The 22,877-nt window shown below is 44.7% G+C and overlaps 1 protein-coding gene across 7 annotated transcripts in view; it reads left to right on the top strand.

The window, feature by feature from the left end:
• Positions 1 to 11,603: 11,603 nt before the first annotated feature.
• The window catches only part of PPIL4 (peptidylprolyl isomerase like 4), a 51,823-nt gene continuing 40,549 nt past the window's right edge, over positions 11,604 to 22,877 (top strand). For 6 of the 7 annotated variants that reach the window (XR_016234486.1, XR_016234487.1, XR_016234484.1 and 3 more), the window contains exons 1-7: positions 11,604 to 11,801; positions 16,285 to 16,352; positions 16,440 to 16,504; positions 17,706 to 17,823; positions 18,467 to 18,609; positions 19,111 to 19,207; positions 20,619 to 20,735. Coding sequence is in view for 3 of the 7 variants with exons in the window: in XM_002722436.6 (XP_002722482.3) it covers positions 11,732 to 11,801; positions 16,285 to 16,352; positions 16,440 to 16,504; positions 17,706 to 17,823; positions 18,467 to 18,609; positions 19,111 to 19,207; positions 20,619 to 20,735 (678 nt within the window). In the remaining 4 variants the exon portion in view is untranslated. Of the gene's footprint in view, positions 11,969 to 16,284; positions 16,353 to 16,439; positions 16,505 to 17,705; positions 17,824 to 18,466; positions 18,610 to 19,110; positions 19,208 to 20,618; positions 20,736 to 22,877 lie in introns of all 7 variants that reach the window. The other variant, XM_089333640.1, reaches the window with a different exon arrangement.

Genomic DNA, 22,877 nt, shown 5'->3' on the forward strand with positions numbered 1-22,877 from the left:
GAGAGGAGAGGCAGAGAGAGGTCTTCCATCTGCTGGTTCACTTCCCAATTGGCCGCAATGGCCGGAGCTGCGCTGATCCGAAGCCAGGAGCCAGGAGCTTCTTCTAGGTCTCCCACACAGGTGCAGGGGTCCAAGGACTTGGGCCATCTTCTACTGCTTTCCCAGGCCATAGCAGAGAGCTGGATAAGTGGAGCAGCTGGGACTAGAACTGGCGCCCATATGGAATGCGGGCGCTTCAGGCCAGGGCATTAACCGACTGCGCCACAGCACCAGTCCCAGGGCTGTTGCTTCTTGAGGCACTTCCTTTCCTCTGTGATATAAAACTTTGCCAATACATTGCTGATACTTAATTTTGTTTGTCCTGTGTACTTTGGCCTGCCAAATACTTATCAATTATATATGCACATGTATATGTATATGTAAAATGAAGACAATAGTAATATTTCACAATACTATTACACATTCAAAACTAAAGATACTTGGAAAATTTTTTTTCCTAAATCAGTAGCTTTAAAAAGCACTGGAGTTTCTTTCTTTCTGTCTTTCCTGCTCACTGTCTGTAACTCTACCACTCAAGTAAATAAATAAAATCTTAAATGGGGGGATAGGGCTTGTGCTGTGGCACAGTAGGCTAAGCCTCCACTTGTGATGTCAGCATCCCATGTGTGCGCTGGTTCATGTCCTGGCTGCTCCTCGTCCGATCAAGCTCTCTGCCATGGCCTGGGAAAGCAGTAGAAGGTGGCCTAAGCACTTGGGTCCCTGCACCTGCGCAGGAGAACTGGAAGAAGCTCCTGGCTCCTGGCTTCAGATCAGCCCAGCTCTGGCCATTGAGGCCATTTGAGGAGTGAACCAGTGGATAGAAGACCTTTCTCTCATCTCTGCCTTTCCCTGTCTGTAATTCTACCTCTCAAATAAATAAATAAAATCTTAATCAAAATAAAAACAGCACTGGAATCTTTCTAGGACACCAGATTTCTTCTGATTTAATTAGTTTGGGCTGCTTCTGGGGCATCAACAGTTTTAAAGTTCCTGCTGTGACTTATTGTGCAGTCATGGTTGAGGATCAAAGAGGCATTAATGTTTAATGTTCAGCCCATCCCTGGAGGGTGTGCAGACAGTGCTTTGAACCAGAAGCCATCCATTTAGGTTTTCTTTCTTTTTTATGATTTATTTATTTACTTGAGAGGCATGGTTATAGAGAGAGGGAGAGACAGGGAGAGGGGTCTTCCATTGCTGGTTCACTCCCCAGTTGACTGCAATAGCCAGGGCTGGGTCAGGCCAAAGCCAGGAGCCAGAAGCTTCTTCCAGGTCTCCTACTTGGGTGCAGGGGCCTAAGCATTTGGGTCACCCTCTGCTGCTTTCCTAGGCACAGTAACAGGGAGCTGGACCATAAATGGAGCAGCCAGGACTTGAACCAACACCCATATGGGATGCTGGTGTCACAGGCAGCAGCTTTACCCACTGCACCACAATGCTGACCCCACTTAGGTTTCTAATTAGTTCCCTGTTAAATGAAGGGATTAGATGTTTCTTCTTTCTTTTTGTTGTTGTTGTTTGTTTTTAATTTTATGAAACCCTCTAGAGCAAAGAGCACCAAGAAATCCAGGTATAACAGAATTGCATATTGATTGAGAATAACTTGGAGACATATCCATCCAGACAGAATAAAAGTCTGTATTTCCCACCCAGCCCTTTCAATAGTCTTATCATCCATTCATTCACTCTCTCCTCAACTCCAGGAAGGGAGTAGCTAAGCCTAAAAGAACATAGCCTACTGGGATAGGCCCTCAGTACAGGTCTGTGGGACAAATAATGGTTGAGTAGATGGCAGTATTATTAGATAATGACAACTTTACTATTTTGTATGACATGGTTCTCTCTAAGCCACGGTTTTGGCTATATGTAATGTAAACACTATGGAATTTTATGTTAAATTGTCCCATAATTGGCGCCGGATTCTGTCCTGGTTGCTCCTCTTCCAGTCCAGCTCTCTGCTGTGGCCCAGGAAGGCAGTGGAGGATGGCCCAGGTCCTTGGGCCCTGCACCCGCATGGGAGACTGGGAGAGGCACCTGGCTCCTGGCTTTGGATCAGCACGGTGCGCTGGCTGCAGCGCCGGCCACAGCAGCCATTGGGGGGTGAACCAACGGAAAAGGAGGACCTTTCTCTCTCTCTCTCTCTCTCTCTCTCTCTCTCTCTCTCACTGTCCACTCTGCCTGTAAAAAAAAATTGTCCCATAATTTCCAAAAACCACCATACCATAACTAAGATGAGTTATAAAAAACTTCAAACAAACTTTGTTGCAGGTTCCACCCACTTGTCATCCATTAAAAGACTCAGCTTGGTACACCTGAGTTCACATTAATCTGTAAAACAGAAATAACTTGAGAGTTGCTCATATGACCAAAAAAGAGCCAAGTGTCAATACAGCATGTCTTTTGATGTTCTTTCGAGTTAGCTCATGTCAACTTGATTTCTTTGATCATAAAACTCAACCAGATGAGTTCCATTGCCTAACATAGCAAATAACATGGCACATAACATTATGTGTTCATTAGATATTTTCTCCTCTTACAATAATCTTTCATAAAGCAGATGTTCTTTGAAAATTCTTAATACTATAGAAAATAAAATATGTAAGATGTATAAAAATGTCTCTATACTTTTAACCAATAATACACTTTGATCCAAATCCTGACTTATTTCCTTCTTCAGCAACCAATTTCATTGTTATCTTCCTCATTCCCATAATCAAAATCTGGATTTCACCTTTTCTGCAGTTCAAAGTAGGCTTGACACCACAGGGAAATATAGGCCATGCTCTATAAGTTTCCAACTTCTGGGATAGAATGCATCTTTTTACTTGTGTTACTACTCTTATATTTTCCAGAGTTAATCATCTACATAATTTTTAACTTTCTAAAGATGCCCAGAACATGACAGGAGGGAGCACAAGGACCTAAGATGTCATTTTTTACATCTCCAAGATAATTCACAAAAGTTACACTTTTATAAGATATTCATTTTTATACTTTTTAAAGATTTATTTATTTTACATGAAAGTCAAGTTACACACTGAGAGAGGAGGAGAGGCAGAGAGAGAGAGAGAGAGGTCTTCCATTCAATGGTTCACTCTCCAGTTGGCTGCAATGGCCAGAGCTGTGCTGATCCAAAGCCGGGAGCCAGGAGCTTCTTCCAGGTCTCTCTCGCGGGTGCAGAGTCCCAAGGATTTGAGCCATCTTCCACTGCTTTCCCGGGCCATAGCAGAGAGCTGGATTAGAGGTGGAACAGCCGGGACCCGAACCAGCGCCCATATGGGATGCCAGAACTGCAGGTGGCAGCTTTACTCATTACGCCACAGCCCCGGCCCCCATAAGATACTTGAAAATAATTTTATCTTCTTGCCAGTGTATTTAGAAATGAATTTTATTAGACTCAGCATGATTGGTGATGCTTCACCTATGAACAACAAACTCATAGAAATATCACTGAGGGCCAGCGCTGCGGCTCACTAGGCTAATCCTCCGCCTTGCGGCGCTGGCACACCTGGTTATAGTCCTGGTCGGGGCGCCAGATTCTGTCCCGGTTGCCCCTCTTCCAGGCCAGCTCTCTGCTGTGGCCCGGGAAGGCAGTGGAGGATGGCCCACGTCCTTGGGCCCTGCACCCCATGGGAGACAAGAAGCACCTGGCTCCTGCCATCGGATCAGCGCAGTGCGCCAGTCACAGCGCGCCGGCTGTGGCGGCCATTGGAGGGTGAACCAACAGCAAAGGAAGACCTTTCTCTCTGTCTCTCTCTCTCACTGTCCACTCTGCCTGTCAAAAAAAAAAAAAAAAAAAAATCACTGGGGGCCAGTGCTGTGGCACAGCAGGTTAATGCCCTGGCCTGAAGCGCCAGTATCTCATATGGGCACCGGTTCGAGACCCAGCTGCTCCACTTCTGATCCAGCTCTCTGCTATGGCCTGGGAAAGCAGTAGAAGATGACCAAAGACCTTGGGCTCCTGCACCCATGTGGGAGACCCGGAAGACGCTCCTGGCTCCTGGCTTTGGATCGGCACAGCTCCAGCCATTGCGGCAAATTGGGGAGTGAACCATCAGATGGGAAGACCTCTCTCTCTCTCTCTCTCTCTCTCTCTCTCTGCCTCTCCTCTCTGTGTAATATGACTTTCAAATAAATAATTAAAAAAAAAAAAAAGAAATATCACTGTAGGCGCTAGCATTGTGGCATAGTGGGTAAAGCTGCTGCCTGTAATGTCCGCATTCCTGGTGGGTGCTGATTTGTGTCTGGGCTGCTCCATTTCTGACCCAGTTCCCTGCTGATGGCCTGGGAAAAGCAGCGGAAGATGGCCCAAATGCTTGGGCCCCTGCCACCCATGTAGGAGACCTGGAAGAAGCTCCTGTCTCCTGGCTCTGGCCTGGCACAGGCCCAGCCATAGGGCTATCTGGGGAGTGAGTCAGCAGATGGAAGATCTTTATCTCCCCCTCTCTTTCTGTAACCCTTTCAAATAAATAAATATTTTAAAAAATCATTGTAACAGAATTTATTATTTTAAATGTGCTAAATGCGTAATGACATGATTGCAATTTATCCTCTCATTAAAAATATTTACTTATTTTTATTTGCAGGCATAGAGGAGACAGAGAGAGAGATTTTCCATCTGTTATTCACTCCCCAAAAGTCCATAATAGCAAGGACTACGCCAGGCCAAAGCCAGGAGCCACGAGCCAAGAGCCAGGAGGCAGGAGGCAGGAGGCAGGAGGCAGGAGCCAGGAATTCAATCCAGGTCTCCCACATGTGTGGCAGTCCCCAAGCACTTGGGCAATCACATACTGTCTCCTGGGGTCCATAATAGCTGAAAACTGGAATCAGAAGCAGATCCAAGATGTGGACCCAGGCACTCTGATATAGCATGTAGGTGTCCCTAGCGGTACCTTAACTACTGTAGCAAGTGCCTGCCCTAATCATCCCATTCTCTATATACAAAACAGACATTTGTAGAGATTAGGGGCTTTGCCCTGAATTACAAGATAGTAAGTGATAGGATCACAATTTTTAACCTTTGCATTAGAAACCAACATGCTATGCTGGCTCATAATAAATAAAGGCAGGGGCACATATATGGTGCAATGGTTAAGATGCCCACCCATCTCACACATTGTAGTGCCTATGTTTGAGTCCTGGCTTGACTCCCATTCCAGCTTCCTGCTAATAGAAATCCTTGGAAGCATCCATGATGGCTCAAATAGTTTTGTCCCTGTCATCAATATGGGAGATCTGGGTTGAGCAGCCTGGCCAGTTCTAGCTGTTGCAGGCAATTGGGAAGTGAACCAGCAGATGGATGGGAAATCTCTGTCTTGTCTGTCTGTCTATCCCTCTTTCTCTCTCTCTGCCTTCCAAATAAAATTTAAAAATTGGAAAAGGGGGCCGGTGTTGACTCACTTGGTTAATCCTCTGCTTTCGGCGCCGGCATCCCATATGGGTGCCGGTTCTAGTCCCGGCTGCTCCTCTTCCAGTCCAGCTCTCTGCTGTGGCCCGGGAAGGCAGTGGAGGATGGCCCAAGTGCTTGGGCCCCTGCACCTGCATGGGAGACCAGGAAGAAGCACCTGGCTCCTGGCTTCGGATCAGTGCAGCGCTGGCCATAGTGGCCGTTTGGGGAGTGAACCAATGGAAGGAAGATCTTTCTCTCTGTCTCTCTCTCTCACTGTCTATAACTCTATCTGTCAAATAAAAATTAAAAAAAAATTGGAAGAAACATTTAAAATGTCATAATTTATTTTATATGTTTATAGAGATGATTATAAAATGTTCCATTCATTGAATTCCTGAAACTGTGAGCTGGGTTGGGAGAAGCTGAGAAATAAGAAAGGGTGGGAGATCTTTGCCTGTATGTCACAAGTGACCTCCTGGGACTCATGCCTGCTTGCTATAAAACCAGCAATTAAAATTCCCCACAGGAAGACTGGGTAATGTCCTGACCCGATAAAGGAGCACGTTGACCTCCCTGTCTGTCTCCACAGAATCCCCGATTTTCAGGTGTGTGTGTGTGTGTGTGTGTGTGTGTTTCTCCTCCAGGCCTGCATATACCACCAGGACTCTTAAGTAATAAAATCTTGATTTCTATTTTGTGCCTCATCTTGTCTAATCATTAGAGGGGTACTCTTCATCTGATTCAGAAATGGGCAGCTGAGTCTTGAACCAACACCCATATGGGATGCCAGTATTGCAGGCAACAGTTTAACCCACTACGTAATGCTGGCGCCAATTTTCTGTAATTCTAAAAAAATGTATTTATGTTATCTGAAAAAAAAATTGATATCTGCTGATTCACTCCCTTAATACCTGAACAGCAAAGGCTGGGCCAGGCCAAATCCAAAAACTGGGAATTCAATCCAGGTTTCCCACATGAGTGACAGGGCCCCAATTCCTTGGGCTATCACCTACTGCCTCTTAGGGTCTGCAGTAGCAGGAAGCTGGAAGCAGGCACAGAGCTAGGCCTTGAACCCAAGGACTCCCATAGGGGGTGCAGGTGTCCTAAGCAGTGGCTTAACTGCTGCTCCAAACACCCATCCCTTCCTTCCATTTTCTGAGTTTTTGAGGCTATGCTGACCATGGTGAGACTGCACCCCCACTTCCAATCCAGCTAATTCCCTGGGGGTGCACTTTCCTACACAACTGCACTGACACAGGGTCCCTGTTCTGAACCACCTCCGTTACCGGACTCTGTTCCAGGGACCAGTATCCCTCTTCCCTGATCACACCAGGGCCAGGTACCAGACAACTGGAGACTGTTCCAATATCCCAGAGCCTGCTGGAATTATGCCAGCCAGCCAGCCAGTCCTGAACTGCCTTACTCTGCCTAACTTTGCTTTCCCTTGGAAACCACAACAATGGCTCCTGCTCATGGTCTCACCTCTCTGCCTCTGCCTCCTCACTAACCTCCATGCTTCTTCAAGTGCCCTCTCCTCCCAGAAACTGTAACAAACTACTTTTTCAGTGGGAAGCGTCTCCTGATCTGTTGGCGTCAATACCAGAATAATTATAATATATCCATATTTTAAAGCACAATACCAGTATGTACTGAAAAGGTAAAAGACAGAATAATCACAACAAAGAAAGGACAGTTAACATATTTGACAAGAACAGACAGACGAAGACACAGGCCAATATTATTTCTTGCAGCCATTGTTTGGCACTGCAGTTAAGCCACAACGTGGGGGGTCTGCATTCCATGTCAAAGTGTTAGGTCCAAGTGCCAGCTGCACTCTCAATTCCGGCTTCCTGCTAATGCACACCCTGGAAGGTAGCAGGTGATGGTTCAAGTATATTTGGATCCCTGCCACCCATGTGGGAGACTTGAATCGTATTCTGGGCTCCTGGCTTAGGCCTGGCCCAGCCTTCACTGTTATACACATTTGAGGCATGAATCAATGAGTGGGAGATCTCTCTTTATTTCTGTATCTCTGCTTTTCAAGTAAATCATAAAGTAAAATAATAAAAACTAAACAGTTTCCTTAAGAAGGAAAAACATTTTTTCCAGAAAGGGCAGAATATTTTGCTTTCCAGCCAACCAAAATATTTTCTTAAGCCTCTAGACCTGCCACTGTCCCAAAGAGAAACCATATTATCAGTGTGTTGACAGTAGTGACAAGGGTGAATCCTAGTTCACCAAACTGGGATTCCTCAAGGTGCAAGAGGAGAAGGCAGGAAAAAGGTCATAAGGTAAATAAAGGCCATGATACTGCACTTTCAACATGTTAATACCTCTGCACCATACGTTAACATAGGAGCACAAACATGTTTTTGTTGTTTATATAGTTAGGTAAAAGAGAGCTCACTTAATGCAACATGTCAATATATGATAAATTAGTCATGATGGCTGGTGATACTGACATCTGGAAAACAATAAATATTTGCTAATCCCGCTGTCTATACTAATCTACTTTAGTATTTACATGTAGTACAATTGTGAAGGACAAAACTCATTTCATTTTACTTATGTAGCTGCTGTACTCATACAAACCACTTAAATCTACTTAAATACTTATATATCATTAGAAATTCAAAGTGTGGGGCTGGCACTGTGGCATAGCAGGTAAAGCCACCGCCTGCAGTGCTGGCATCCCATATGGGCGCCAATTCAAGACCCAGCTGCTCCACTTCAAATCCAGCTCTCTGCTATGTACGGCCTGGGAAAGCAGTGGAGGATGGTGCAAGTGCTTGGGCCCCTGCACCCACATGGGAGAACTGTGGGAAGCTTCTGGATCCTGGCTTTGGATCAGCACAGCTCTGGCCGTCATGGCCAACTGGGGAGTGAACCAGTGGATGGAAGACTTTTCTCTCTCTCCTTGCCTGTCCTTCTCTCTCTGTGTAACTCTGACTTTCAAATAAATAAATAAATCTTTTTTTTTTAAAAGAAATTCCAATTGTAGGAAGATAGAAATAAGCATAAACTGTATAATTATCACAAAATATTTTTCTTATGAGAGTAGAACATTCTATATTTAGTGAAATAATTGAATATAGCCTAATTTAGAGATTCTGTAAATTATACACTGAATAATGTATAAGGTATTCTGTCTTGGGTTTAAGATATCCATTCATGGATCTGGATTCGCCAAAAGAATCTGGCAATAGCACACATCTTTGTTAAAGAATTACTCCATATGTGAAATCATTTTTCACATTCATCATGTCACTTTAATAGATAAATTTTTTTTTTAGAAAGTATTTGGTTTTCCAAATCCTCTTTTTTTCTTGAATCTATACTTCTTTTAAAGGTATACAGAATGTTATAAAATATTACTCTTCCACACCATCCCTATTCTTATAGTTCAAGATCACAATGGGAAAATATTAAATTAGAGGCAGTGGTTTAGCCTAGTGGCTAAGACAGTGGTGTCCCCACTCAGAGTGCCAGAGGCCGTTTCCCAGCTTCGGCTTCTGATTTTAGCTTAGGCAGATGCAGACCTGGGGGCGGCAGGGTGGGTCCCAGCCACCTACATGGGAGACCTGGATTAAGCTCCCAGCTCCTGGCTTCAGCCTGGCCCAGCTGCAGCTATCTGGGCTGTGAAGCAGCAGATGGAAGATCTGTCTGTCTCTGTTTCTCTCTCCTCAAAAAATAAATAGAAAGGAAAAATCAGTGTTTCATTTCCTTTTTAAATATTTATTTATTTGAAAGGAAGAGTGAGAGAGAAAGGAGAGAGAGGGAGAGACAGAGAGAGAAAATCTTCTATCCATTGGTTCACTCTCCAAATGGCCACAACAGCCACGGCTAGGCCAGTTTGAAGGTAGCAGGCAAGAACTCCATCCTGGTCTCTCACATGGGTAGCGGGGAGGGGCCCAGCTACTTGGGCCATTTTCCACTGCCTTCCCAGGTACATTAGCAGTGCGCTGGATTGGGAGTGGAGCAGTGTAGCTGACTGTGTAGATATCATCTGGACCCTCCATGGACCTTCCATGGAACTTAGGGAAATGGAACTGGTGCAAATATTTTGATACTCATGAAGCTAGCCATGCTGTGAATAAAAAATTATCCTGCGTCTCTGATCTGTGAGTCTTACATCTTCTACCAGCATCCAGGAACTGTGGTAGGTTAATTTGTTGTTTTCATTTGCATTTCTTCAATTGCCATTAGATTTTTAAAAGAGAAGCAGAAGCAAAGAGAAAGAGAGAGATCTTCCATCCACTGCTTCAATCCCCAAATGGCTGCAATGGTCAGAGCTGGGCTGATCTGAAGCCAGGAGCCAGGAGCTTCTTCTGGGTCTCCCATGTGGACACAGGGGCCCAAGGACTAGGGCCATCTTCCATAGCTTTCCCAGACCATAGCAGAGAACTGGATCGGAGGTGGAGTAGCCAGGATTCAAACCGCTTTACCCCTTACGCCACAGCACCGGCCCCCAATTACCAATACTAATTCAGTCAATACATATTCACCTATGTGCAAGGCTGTCACAGGCACTAGGGATACAGCAGCAAATACAATTAACTGTCCTTCCAGAGTATACATCCTAGCGACAATAAATACATATGTAAATAAATTTTAATTAGCATGTTAAATGAAATTACTGTGGAGAAAAAGCTGTGTGGAGAAAGCTAGAACTGCACACGTGTGGGGCTAATTTAAATTACGGTGGCCAGGGAAGTCCTCACGGAGAGGATGACACCTGGGCAAAGCATCTTATGGAGGTGAAGAACCAATAACTGGAAGAGGCTTAACTAGAGGGAGAGCAAGGGAAAAGGCAGAAGTTCGACATGGATGTGGCTTCAAGGGAAGGTCGGGGAGGAGAGGCTCAGGGGAAGCCTTGTAAACCACTGTAAAAACTCTGGTTTGGGGGCCGGTGCTGTGGCGTAGTGGGTAAAGCCACTGCCTGCAGTGCTGGCATCCCATATGGGCACCTGCTCTATTCCCGCTGCTCCTTTTCCGATCCAGCTCTCTGCTATGCCCTGGGAAAGCAGTGGAAGATGGCCCAACTTCTTGGGCCCCTGTGTCCATGTGGGAGGCCCAGAAGAGGCAGCTGAGGAGTGAACCAGTGAATAGAAGACCTCTCTCTCTCTGCCTCTGCCTCTCTGTGCCTGCCTTTCAAATAAATCAACCAATCTTAAAAACAAAAAAACAAAAAAACAAAAAAAACAAAAAAAACCCCCTCTGGTTTGTAGTCAGATAAGAAGTTATTGGATGTTATGACCATGTGTAAAGTTACATTAAGTAGAGGCCGGCGCCATGGCTCAATAGGCTAATCCTCTGCCTAGCGGCACCGGCACACCAGGTTCCAGTCCGGGTCAGGACGCCGGATTCTGTCTCGGTTGCCCCTCTTCCAGGCCAGCTCTCTGCAGTGGCCCAGGAGTGCAGTGGAGGATGGCCCAAGTGCTTGGGCCCTGCACCCATGGGAGACCAGGATAAGTACCTGGCTCCTGCCATCGGATCAGTGCGATGTGCCGGCCGTAGCGCACCAGCCGCGGCGGCCATTGGAGGGTGAACCAATGGCAAAGGAAGACCTGTCTCTCTGTCTCTCTCTCTCACTAGCCACTCTGCCTGCCAAAAAAAAAAAAAAAAAAGATTGTAACTGGTATTGTTCAATTATAATGAATTATTAGTTTTGCATAGGCTTTGGGTTAGCTTGAGCCATGTATTCCCCTCCCTTCCTTGGGTTTTTGCCTTTATAAACCCTGTTGCTTTGAGCCTCGGGGTTTAGAGTTCTTTGGGGCATGGGCCCACTCCCAAATTCATCAGTGTGTGGCGCGCTTGTCAGCACTCGCTCAGGCGCGACCCTGTAATAGGCACAGTCCCTGCTAAACAGCCTCCCTGGAGCTCAAGGTGTGACATTTTCCCTCAGGTGGACGCGAAAGGCGAATCCCTCTGGGCGGCGGAAAAGGAGCACCGACCCTACGAAGACTTCCTTCTGAGCAACAGGCTTCCCGGGAAGTCGCCACTGGCCGACAAGCACTTTCAAAAACGGCCGGGCAAAGAGGCAGGACCCGAGAGGACCGCACGTCAGAGGCGGGGCCGGGGCGGGGCCGGGGCGGGGCCGGGGCGGGGCCGGGGCGGGGCCGGGGCGGGGCCGGGGCGGGGCCGGGGCGGGGCCGGCCGGCCGGAAGCAGCTGCCCGGAAGGGGGCGGTGGCGTCCGCGGCGTGACGCAAGCGCGCGTCGCGCCGCGAGTGACGCGTGGCGCAGAAGACGACGGGCTGCGCCTGTCACCGCCCCCGTCGGCTGGTTGCAGAGGAGGAGCCGGCGCCATGGCGGTTCTGCTGGAGACCACTCTGGGCGACGTCGTCATCGACCTGTACACCGAGGAGCGGCCGCGCGGTGAGGCCCGCGCCCCGCTGCGCTCGCTTTGCCTGCTTTCCCTTCTCAGCACAGTCCCGGGCAGGAGTCGGCTCCAGCGGCGGGGCTGCTGGTGCCCGCGACCGCGCTGATGTCGTTAGCGGGCTTTGGTTAGAAAAGTTTTAGTGAGGAGATTCGGCTTGGGCCGGGTAGGTGGTGTCGGCCGCCGGTCGGGTGGTCGGCCTCGAGGGCTGCGTGCGGTCGTGGGACGCGGGCTGCCTGTGCCGTGCCGTAGCTTTCGTTACTCGTGAGAGGAACAACCACAAATGGTGCTCGGTGGTGTCATCGGTGGAGTTGGGTGAAGCAGGTGGGACGTGCTGGGCGCGGCGAGTGTGGACATCCGCAGGTGTGGAAAGAGGCTGCCAGGGGCTAGGCGGCTCCTGATTTTCCGTTAGGGGAGATCGACGCGGGAGCCCATTTTAACTTTGGAAGTGTTGTGGTGGACTGTGTAGGTTGCCGTGGAAACCGGCAGAGCGAGTAAATTTTCCCCGGGCGGGGGTGGGCAGAAGCGAAGCGAGCAGCCGGTGGGACACTCGTGCTGGCGCGCTTTCACAGAGCGGGGGGAGTGGGCTGTTTCTTAGCCGTCTGCTCGGAATTTTCTGGAAACGGCCGGCAGGTCGATAGGGCTGGAAGGAAGGCTAAGGGACGTGCAGTGGCAGTCTGATTGTTGTGGGCGCTGCCGATGACCAGAGTCTTTGACGGGTTTCAGAGCACGGTTGAAGCGTGTTTGGGGAAGATAATAGGCAGCAGGGTGGGGAGACGGAAGGCGAGAGTAGTCAGCAGTCAGGGGCTGCCCCCTTGGCACGCAGTCTATCGAGCAGGAGTCCAGCTGCAGCTCTGTGCAGGGCGTGCATCCTGCTGCTGTGCGCGTGCCTCCCACATCCTCACCCCACCAGCTTCCGAAAGTGGCCCTTGTCTTCTGTTATCCTTCCCCCAGACTCCCTACTCACGATTCAGACCTCAGCTCAAGCGCGGTTTCCTCCCTCCCTAAGCAGGGTTAGCGCTGTTTCCTAAGGGTCTCAAGTCTTTTCTGTACATCACATGGCATGTACTTTATTGCAACATTTACCTGTTATCCTGATTTATTTGCAAGTCTTGTCTCAAGAATGTAAACTCCCGTGAGAGAAGAGACTGTACCTTAACTGTCTCTGTCTTGAGTAGCTGGAACAATGCCTGCCACTCTGAGGGCACACGCAGGGATCTGTTACATTGATTGATGCGTATCAGCGTGTTATGTGAGTTGTGACTCTGCAAGTGGTAGAAACCCTATTCGATTGGCTTAAACAAATAAGTGATTGATTGTCTCATGGGTACAAGGTAATCTGGGCTTTATGGATGGCTATATCCAAGGGTTCAAAGGATGTTATGGGGAATTTTATTTTTTATCTTTTGTTTTTACTTTCCTTTGAGATTTTTTGACACTCCCTTGACCCATTCTTCATCTAGAGCAGCACCTAGTAAAATGAGTGGATCTCTTTCTCTAAAGTTGTAAGGAACTAAATGGGAGGTAGTGTTATTCCACCTAATTAAACAGTCAGTGGTTCCGCAAAAAACCAAACCTGGAACAACGAAACCAAGTCCACTTATTGCATATATATTTGTAAGCATATGATTGGACATCTACTTATGAATATGTGTACCTCCTTATCAACATATTGTAAGTTTTTACAGGCCTACCTCTTTTCCTTTCTTTTTGTTTGTTGCTTTATAAAGAAAATGTGAAACAGAAGCAGAGAGAATCCTATCAATAAATCCTCATGCATCTACGTCCAGCTTCGTTCAACAGTTGTCAACACATATCCATCTTATTTATAATACCCCGATCTTCACTGGAATTATTATTTAAATTATTTAATGTAGTTACTTTAAAGATGAGGATTTCATGGGACTGGTATTGTGGTGCAGAGGGTTAAGCCACCACTTCTGATGCCCGCATCCCATATTGGAGTGCTAGTTTGAGTCCCAGCTACTCTACTTTCTGATCCAGCTTTCTGCAAGTGTGCCTGGGAAAGCAGCAGAGGATGGCCCAAGTGCTTAGACCCCTGCCATCCATGTAGGAGACCTGGATGGAGTACTTATCTCCAGCTTTGGCCTGGCCCAGCCTCAGCCATTTGGGAAGTGAACCACTGGATGAAAGATCTCCCTCTTTGTCTTGTACTCTTGCTCTGTTGCCTGCTTTTTACATAAATAAATGAATGTTTTTTAAAAGATTTATTTATTTATTTGAAAGAGTTACACAGAGAGAAGGAGAGGCAACGAGAGAGAGAGAGAGAGAGAGAGAAAGAGGTCTTCCATCTGCTGGTTAACTCCCAATTGGCTGCTACAGCTGGAGCAGCACCGATCTGAGGCCAGAAGCCAGGAGCTTCCTCTGGGTCTTCCCACATGGGTACAGGGGCCTAAGGACTTGGGCCATCTTCTACTGCTTTCCCAGGCCATAGCAGAGAGCTGGATTGGAAATGGAGCAGCTGGGACTCGAACTGGCGCCCATATGGGATGCCGGCACTGCAGGCGGCAGCTTTACCTCCTACGCCACAGCACTGGCCCCATGAATATTTTTTTTTAAAAGATAAGGACTTAAAAAAAACCCAGAAACACAAATCATTGTCATACCTTAAAAAATTAGCAATCATTCCTTGGTATTATTTGAATTTTCCTTTGATTTTTTTTTTCTGATTTATTTTATTTATTTGAAAGAATTACAGAGAGAGCTAGAGACAGAGAGGTCTTCCATCCACTGGTTCATTCCCCAGATGGCCGCAACTGCGCTGATCGGAAGCCAGGAGCCAGGAGCATTTGGTCTCCCAAGTGGCTGCAGGACCACAAGCATTTGGGCCATCCTCTGCTGCTTTTTCAGGCACATTAGCAGGGAGCTAGATCAGAAGTGGAGAACCCAGGACATGAACTGGCGCCCAGATGGGATGCTGGTGCTGCAGATGGCAGCTTAACGCAGTGTGCCACAGTGCCAGCCTCTATTTTTTTTTTTTTTGACAGGCAGAGTGGACAGTGAGAGAGAGAGACAGAGAAAGGTCTTCCTTTGCCGTTGGTTCACTCTCCAATGGCCGCTGCGGCCGGCGCACTGCGCTGATCCGATGGCAGGAGCCAGGAGCCAGGTGCTTTTCCTGGTCTCCCATGGGGTGCAGGGCCCAAGCACTTGGGCCATCCTCCACTGCACTCCCTGGCCACAGCAGAGAGCTGGCCTGGAAGAGGAGCAACCGGGACAGAATCCGGCGCCCCGACCGGGACTAGAACCCGGTGTGCCGGCGCCGCAAGGAGGAGGATTAGCCTAGTGAGCCGCGGCGCCGGCCTATTTTGTTTTCTAATAGAAGGACTACTCTCTGTTTAACAGAAAGCCCAGAAGTGCATGCAAGAAACACAACTGAAACCTAATATTCAAGATTCTCCAACAGGTCGGCCCCCTTTTCCCTGTGTTTTCACTCTCCATTACTCTGATATGAGGTTATTACAGAACTTAGACTGATCTTTTGGACCCTCCCCTTCCTCTTACCTATCCAATATAAATTTTCTCTTTCAGGCTTGAGTTTTATGTCTCCCAGTGTGGAACACTAACTTTCTTATCTGCCAATCATTTTTTAATTGCATGTAAAAATTGACATATGAAAGTATTTATGGAGTATCATGTGATGTTTTGATACAATCAGTTTCAATTCTTGCTTTAAGCTTCCATTGGGTCTTCTGATTTCCTCAGCCAGAAAGTCTCTCTTTAACTTGTAGCATTTTTTTTAAAACCAGCTTTTGCCATTTTGCTATTTGAGTGGCACAAATGGTATTATTAGATACGCCCTGTATTATAACTGCTTGGTGATGTAAGGACTCCTCTTTAATGTAAGTTCCTTGAGGGCAGGGACTGCCACGTGTATCTAATTCTGTGTCTTGGTGCCTTAAGGACTTATTAGCATGTCTTTCCACAGCTTGGCCGTGAACTTGTTGAGGTCAGTGAGCATGGTTTAAATGGCGTTTGTGCTGGCAGTGCCAAGTATTTAGAAGGTAGATGGTCAGTGTTTGTTGCAAAAATGAGTGAATTTCTATGCGAAAGCTTGTTCATGATAAGTGTGTGGGTTTTTGTGAGGTGTTCTTCAGTCGTAAAAAAAGTCTCTAAATATTTGGTTTAATCTGTACCCACTTTGATATATTCTACTAGGTCCTTTTCTATCGTTGTGTCTTCTGTAATTGTCTTTTCGCAAAACTAATCCATCAATAAATGATTATTTTTGCTAGATAAATGTCAATTTCCTGTGTTAGTTCAGATGCCAAAAAATCCTGAGAAAAGGGAAATAAAATGAAAATGTAAAGTATGTAGCCTTTTTCTAGGCATACCTCCCTTTTTTATGGCTTTGGACATTTGTTTCTTTCAACAGTAATTTAGAAATTATAATCACTGTGCCTTTATTTGTTTAAATGTTTATTTGTGGAGAATGGTGATAATTTATTGTTTATTTTATTTCAGCCTGTTTGAATTTCTTGAAGTTGTGCAAAATAAAATATTATAATTATTGCCTTATTCACAATGTACAGGTAAGTTGGGGTATATTAGTCATGTATGTCCTTTGTTGTTGGAACTTTTTAGCAAACTGAAATAACAAAGAATCCTCTATTTTATAGAGGGATTTTATCATACAAACTGGTGATCCTACAGGCACTGGTCGTGGAGGAGAGTCTATTTTTGGGTAAGTTCTTTTAATTTATACTTAATTTTTATTTTCATTTATTTCAGAGACAGACAGATGGAGAAAGATCTGTGCACTGGTTTACTCCCAAAATGCCCACAATTGCCAGGACTGGGCCTGGCCAAGGTCAGGAGCTCAGAATTCTCTCTAGGTCTCCCACATGGATTCAGGAGCCCAGTTACTTGTTACCACTGCTGCTTCACAGGTTCTGTGTTAGCAGGAAGCTGGAGTCAGGAGCCACAGCTGGGGGTTGAACTTAGATACTTAGATGTAGGGTATGGGTATCTTAACCTGGGTCTTAGCTGCTAGGCTCAACTCCTGCTCTTTACTTTTTTCAATAAACATTCTTACAACTTTAATTTATTCAGAGAGAGCGAGAGCAAGCTCCTATTTTCTGGTTTACTCTCCAAGAACCCACAATGACTGAAGCTGGGCCAGGCTTAATCCAGGAGCCAGGAACTCAATCCAGGTCTTCAGTGTGTATGGCAGGGATCTAGTTATTTCAGCCTTTATTTCTGCCACCCATTAGCAGGAAGTTGGAGTCAGGAGCTGGAGCTAGGCATTGAGCCCAGGTATTTATTATTATTATTATTTTATTATTATTTTGACAGGTAGAGTTAGAGAGAGAGAGTCAGGGAGGAAGGTTTTCCTTTTTCCATTGGATCACCTGCCAAGTGGCTGCTACAGCTGGCGCGCTGCGCCGATCCGAAGCCAGGAGCCAGGTGCTTCCTCCTGGTCTCCCATGCGGGTGCATGGCCCGAGGATCTGGGTCATCCTCCACTGCACTCCCGGGCCACAGCAGAGAGCTGGCCTGGAAGAGGAGCAACCGGGACAGAATCTGGCGCCCCAACCAGGACTAGAACCGGGGGTGCCAGTGCCACAGGCAGAGGATTAACCTATTGAGCCGCGGCGCTGGCCAAACCCAGGTATTCTTGATACGTGACTTAGGCCTCCCAACCAGCATCTTAACCCCTAGACCAAATATCCATCACACACACATACACACAAACACACACAACCCACCTGTTAAAATATGGTTCAAGTGTAGATTTTTTTCTCTCAAGTTCTGTGAATGTAGCAAAAAAGAGGAATGCTTTGAATCACAGTGTCATTTCTATACAGAGGTAGTTGATAGCTATTTGTTAATAATACTTTTGCATTTGAGAGTACTGATAGTTTATAACCTTATGTACATTTTCAGTCAACTGTACGGTGATCAAGCAAGCTTTTTTGAGGCGGAAAAAGTGCCAAGAATTAAACACAAGAAGAAAGGCACTGTGTCCATGGTGAACAATGGCAGTGATCAGCATGGATCTCAGGTGAGCAGATGCGTGAGAGGATGAGCTTTGCCTAGAAATGAAGGACTTGAAGGAATCCACATAGTTATCCTTTAAACTATCCAGGAAGGAGAGAATTTCAATCAAAGTTATTTGTTAGGAGAATAATATTACATTATTGTTTTTTATAATAAAATATATATTTTTTAAAAAATTATGAGCCATGCCCAGTGTGAGGAATTTAGAAAATACAGAGAAGTACATAGAAAAAAATGTTACTTACAATTCCAGCACCCTTGATTGTCACTCTTCACCTTTGTGGCCCATTTCCTTTTGATATTTTTACTTATTTTAAAACATTGTATTGAGTACCTTTCTTTCATTGCCTTGTTTAATCCTCACAACAACCCCATTAGGGTAGGTGCTTTTATTTTCCATTGTTTGCATGTGAAAAAACAGCCATAGTTTGTCAAATTATTTTAAACAATCAGGGAAACATCTGTGTATGTATTAATATTTTATTATATTTTATACATAAGCTTTGTACATTTTACTGAGTTCCAGTAATGTGTAAATGTAGTCTTATGTATTTTTTTGTCAGTCTGTTCAGTTACCAAAATCGTATAGATACTGAAATATATAGTTTGTATATTTTTTATTTTACATTACATGTTTTTCTGTACAGTTTCTTATTACTACAGGAGAAAATCTGGATTACCTTGATGGTGTTCATACAGTGTTTGGCGAGGTGACGGAAGGCATGGACATAGTTAAGAAAATTAATGAGACCTTTGTTGACAAGGACTTTGTACCATATCAAGATATCAGGTATGGCTACAGTTAGTATCTTGAATGTACTAGAGTGTTTTAATACTGTGATGTTTGACTTGAGTGAAATGAATAAAACTAATAAGCCTTGACTGGTTTCTGGATAATTCCAAAATGGAATTTAATAACAAGCTGATACAAATCTTCATAATATAACTTTTTGTATTTTTACACTAGTGCCAATTATTTGTAATTGTTTCTGTTGGGAAGAATTATTAATACTTTAGTCTTTTTAAATACATTTTAAGAAATAAGGAAAAAGTACTAAGATTTTACATTTATATTTCTCAATAATGTAGAATAATATGATATTGAATAATGAAAAACAATTACATTCATTGTGAAACTATACTATAGACTACTAACATAGCCTTATGTGATACGGATTTTTTTGGCATTTGAGATACCTAAGTTTTCTGTCATAATGTATGAAAGTAAGATATAGATTCTGAAATAAATAATAAATGAGATGAAACATTTGACTTGGATTTGTTTTATAAGGATAAATCATACAGTGATTTTAGATGATCCATTTGATGACCCTCCTGATTTATTAATTCCTGATCGATCACCAGAACCCACAAGGGAACAATTAGATGTAAGTAGAGCCTTCTTGTGATAGAATGTGTATGTATATTCATGATTTTCATAGATTTAGGTCTCCCATGTGAGTGGCAGGGATCCAAGTACTTGAGCCACATCTGCCACCTCCCTGGGTGCTAATTACCAGGAGCTGGATCAGAAGTGAGGAGCCAGGACTCCAACCTTACACTCTGATATGGAATGTGGGCATCTCAAGTGGCTTAACTGCTGTACTATCCCACGCACTACCACCACCACCACCACCACCACTGCCACCACTATTTTTTCCTTTTTTAAATTTTTTTAAAGATTTTATTTATTTATTTGAGAGGCAAAGTTACAGACAGAGAGGGAGAGACAGAGATCTTCCATCCACTGGTTCTCTTCCCAAGTGGCCACAAAGGCTGGAGCTGGGCAGATTGAAGCCAGGAGCTTCTTCCAGGTCTCTCACATGAGTGCAAGGGCCTAAGCACTTGCGCCATCTTTCACTGTCTTCTCAGGCCATAGCAGAGAGCTGGATTGGAAGAGGACAACCGGGACACTAACAAGCACCATGTTTTCCTTTCTTTAGTTTCGGTTCCACCAAAACAGCCTTAAGTCTGGAAGATTACATGAAAAATGTTTCTCTTATCACCTGGGTCTAGTTAGGAAAATAGCTCCAAAGCCAAATAAAATAATTCTTTTTGTAAAAAAGGATTTATTTATTTACATGAGAGGCATAGTTAGAGAGAGAGGTCTTCCATCTGCTGGTTCATTTCCCAAATGGCTGTGTTGGCCAGAGCTGGGCCTATCTGAAGCTAGAAGCCAGGAGCTGCTTCAGGTCTCACACAGGTGCGGGGCCAAGGACTTGGACCATCTTCCACTGCCTTCCCAGGCTTATTAGCAGGGATCTGGATGGAAAGTGGAGCAGCCAGAACTCTAACTGGTGCGCATGTGGGATTGCAGGGTGGCAGGTGGGAGGTTACCCTACTGTGCCACAGCGCTGCAGTGCTGGCCTCCAGTCATCTTATGAGAGCACTTCTCAACTGGGAATGCTCTGGAGCCAGGCACCACCCAGGAATTTCTGTGGCACAGTGCAGGTTTCTCCCCAGGTATTTTAAGATAAAAATTCTGCTTATGAGGTTTCTTGAAAGCCAAATTTATCTTTTTGGTTGTGATTAGTGCTTCATTCCAAGACACTTATCTACTCATTCAGCACTGAGTTGGGTGACAGATCTTTCTCTTTCTAAATGTTCATTTTGATTTTTCAGTAGATTTGAAGCTTAGTCTGGCGAATATTACAGTTAATTTAAGATTGTTTTCAGAGTTTTGTAGGTTTGTTTCAGCTGCTTTTGTAACACTTTTGATGGAACTAAAATAGAGCATGATGTCTTCCAGGTTTCTCCGATTTTTAATTAAATTTATGTGTCATAATGTCTGCCTTACAGAGTGGCCGAATAGGAGCAGATGAAGAAATTGATGATTTTAAAGGAAGATCAGCTGAAGAAGTAGAAGAAATAAAGGCAGAAAAAGAAGCCAAAACTCAAGCTATTCTTCTAGAGATGGTAGGATCATTATCTTCATTCAAAAACATCGGCAATGTATTTATTTATTTATATTTTTAAAAATTTCTCTTAAGTATTTGTTTATTTGAAAGGCAGAATTAAAGATACAGAGAAGGGGAGACAGAGATATCTTCCATCCTCCGGTTCACTCCCCAAATGGCTGCAGTGGACACATGGTTGGGCCAGGCCAAAGCCAGGAAGCCTGGAATTCCTTCTGGGTCTCCCACATGAGTGGCAGGGGCCCAAGTTGTTGGGCCATCATCTGCTTTCCTAAGTGCATTAGCAGAGATCTGGATTGGAAGTGGAGCAGCAGGTACCTGAACTGGTGCTCATTTGAGATACCTATGCCCCAGGCTGCAGCTTAACACACTACACTACAATGCCAGCCCCCTGCAATATATTTAATACATGTCATTATGAGTTTATATCTGGCTCTTTGATAGTCTTACAATATAAAAAAATTAGTTAAAAGGGAGTTTTTTTAAATTAAATTTTTAAAAAATATTTATTTATTTATTTGAAAGAGTTACACAGAGAGAGGAGAGGCAGAGAGAGAAAGAGTTGTCTTCGATCCGATGGTTCACTCCCCAGTTGGCTGTAATGGCTGGAGCAGTGCCGATCCGAAGCCAGGAGCCAGAGGCTTCTTCTGGGTTTCTCACATGGGTGCAGGGGCCCAAGGACTTGGGCCATCTTCTACTGCTTTCCCAGGCCATGGCAGAGAGCTGAATCGGAAGTGGAGCAGGGGGTCTTGAACTGGTGCCCATATGGGATGCTGACGCTTCAGGCCAGGGTATTAACCCACTGCGCCACAGTGCCAGCCCCATGCCAACTACCTTTTTAAAAAACACGGAATAGATGCCTAGCTTATAAATAGATAAGATTTCAGTTGATTTTTTTTTTAAAGATTCATTCTGTATCTTTTTTAAAAAAATGATTTATTTATTTGAAAGAGTTATAGAAAGAGGTAGAGACAAGGAGGGAGAGATCTTCCATCCACTGGTTCACTCTCCAAATGGCCCCAATGGCTGGAGCTGGGCCAATACAAAGCCAGGAGCCAGCAGCTTCTTTTGGGTCTCCCATGTGGGTGCAGGGGCCCAAGGATTTGGGTCATGCTCCTTCATCCAGGCACATTAGCGGGGAGCTGGATTGGAAGTAAAGCAACCAGGACTTGAACTGGCACCCATATGAGATGCTGGCACTGCAGGCCTGGGCTTTAACCTGCTGTGCTACGGGCTCTGGCCCCTCAATGGATTAAATTAATCTCATTTTTTGAGGTTGTTTATTAGATTCAGTTTTATGTGTATTAAGGGTTGATTGTTATACGCAACCTGTTGAGAAAAGGCAGTAGAATAGTAATCGAAGGGTGAAACAAACCTGGGTGGAAATTGAGCATTCTAAAATATACTCATTATAGTAGATCAGTAAATATTTGGATGAGTGGATGTAATTATATTTTTATCATTTTACGTTAAAGCATTCAGATTTGTGGTGTATTTTAAAATTTGTATTAGTGTCGCTAGTTTGAATGAACAAATATTAAATGCTGTGATTCAAGAGAACTTTACTGGAATTAAAAAAAAATTAACATACACAATTTAATGCGTGCACTGTCAGAATACTGACCCAGAAAAACACCACCAAGAAAAATTCTAAGAAAATCACTAAACTTAAAAGAAAGATCTTTTGAGCTGCTGGGCAAAAGAAATAGGTAACTGATGAGGGGAAAAAAAATTCATTATCAACCTTTTAAATTTCTTAACTCTGTCTATTTTTTGTGACATATTTCTGAATAGTACTGATCATGTATTTTATATTCTCCAACTTAAGTGTGATTAAATTCAGGTTATATACCCACAACTGAAACAGTACACAAGTGATATGTCCACTGTATCTGGAGGTATACAATATCCATTTAACCCTCTTTGGAAAATGAAATTTTTAATTTCTTGGTAATCCACTGCCTGATGTCTCCATGCATAGTTTCTGTTTTTCCCCTAGCAACCAGTAAACAGTCTGTGGCAAGACACTTTTGAGAGCTTTCAAATATCTTGTCCCTTGTCAAACTTCCCACCCAGGTTTCTCAGTCATACATGATTCTTTCCTGAACCATTCTTGACTCTGGTGTGTACCAGGTGGTGATTT

The sequence above is a fragment of the Oryctolagus cuniculus genome, chromosome 5 (genome assembly GCF_051225735.1).
Source record: "Oryctolagus cuniculus isolate XC-2025 breed Fujian yellow rabbit chromosome 5, ASM5122573v1, whole genome shotgun sequence".
In the NCBI taxonomy this organism is placed as follows: domain Eukaryota; kingdom Metazoa; phylum Chordata; class Mammalia; order Lagomorpha; family Leporidae; genus Oryctolagus; species Oryctolagus cuniculus.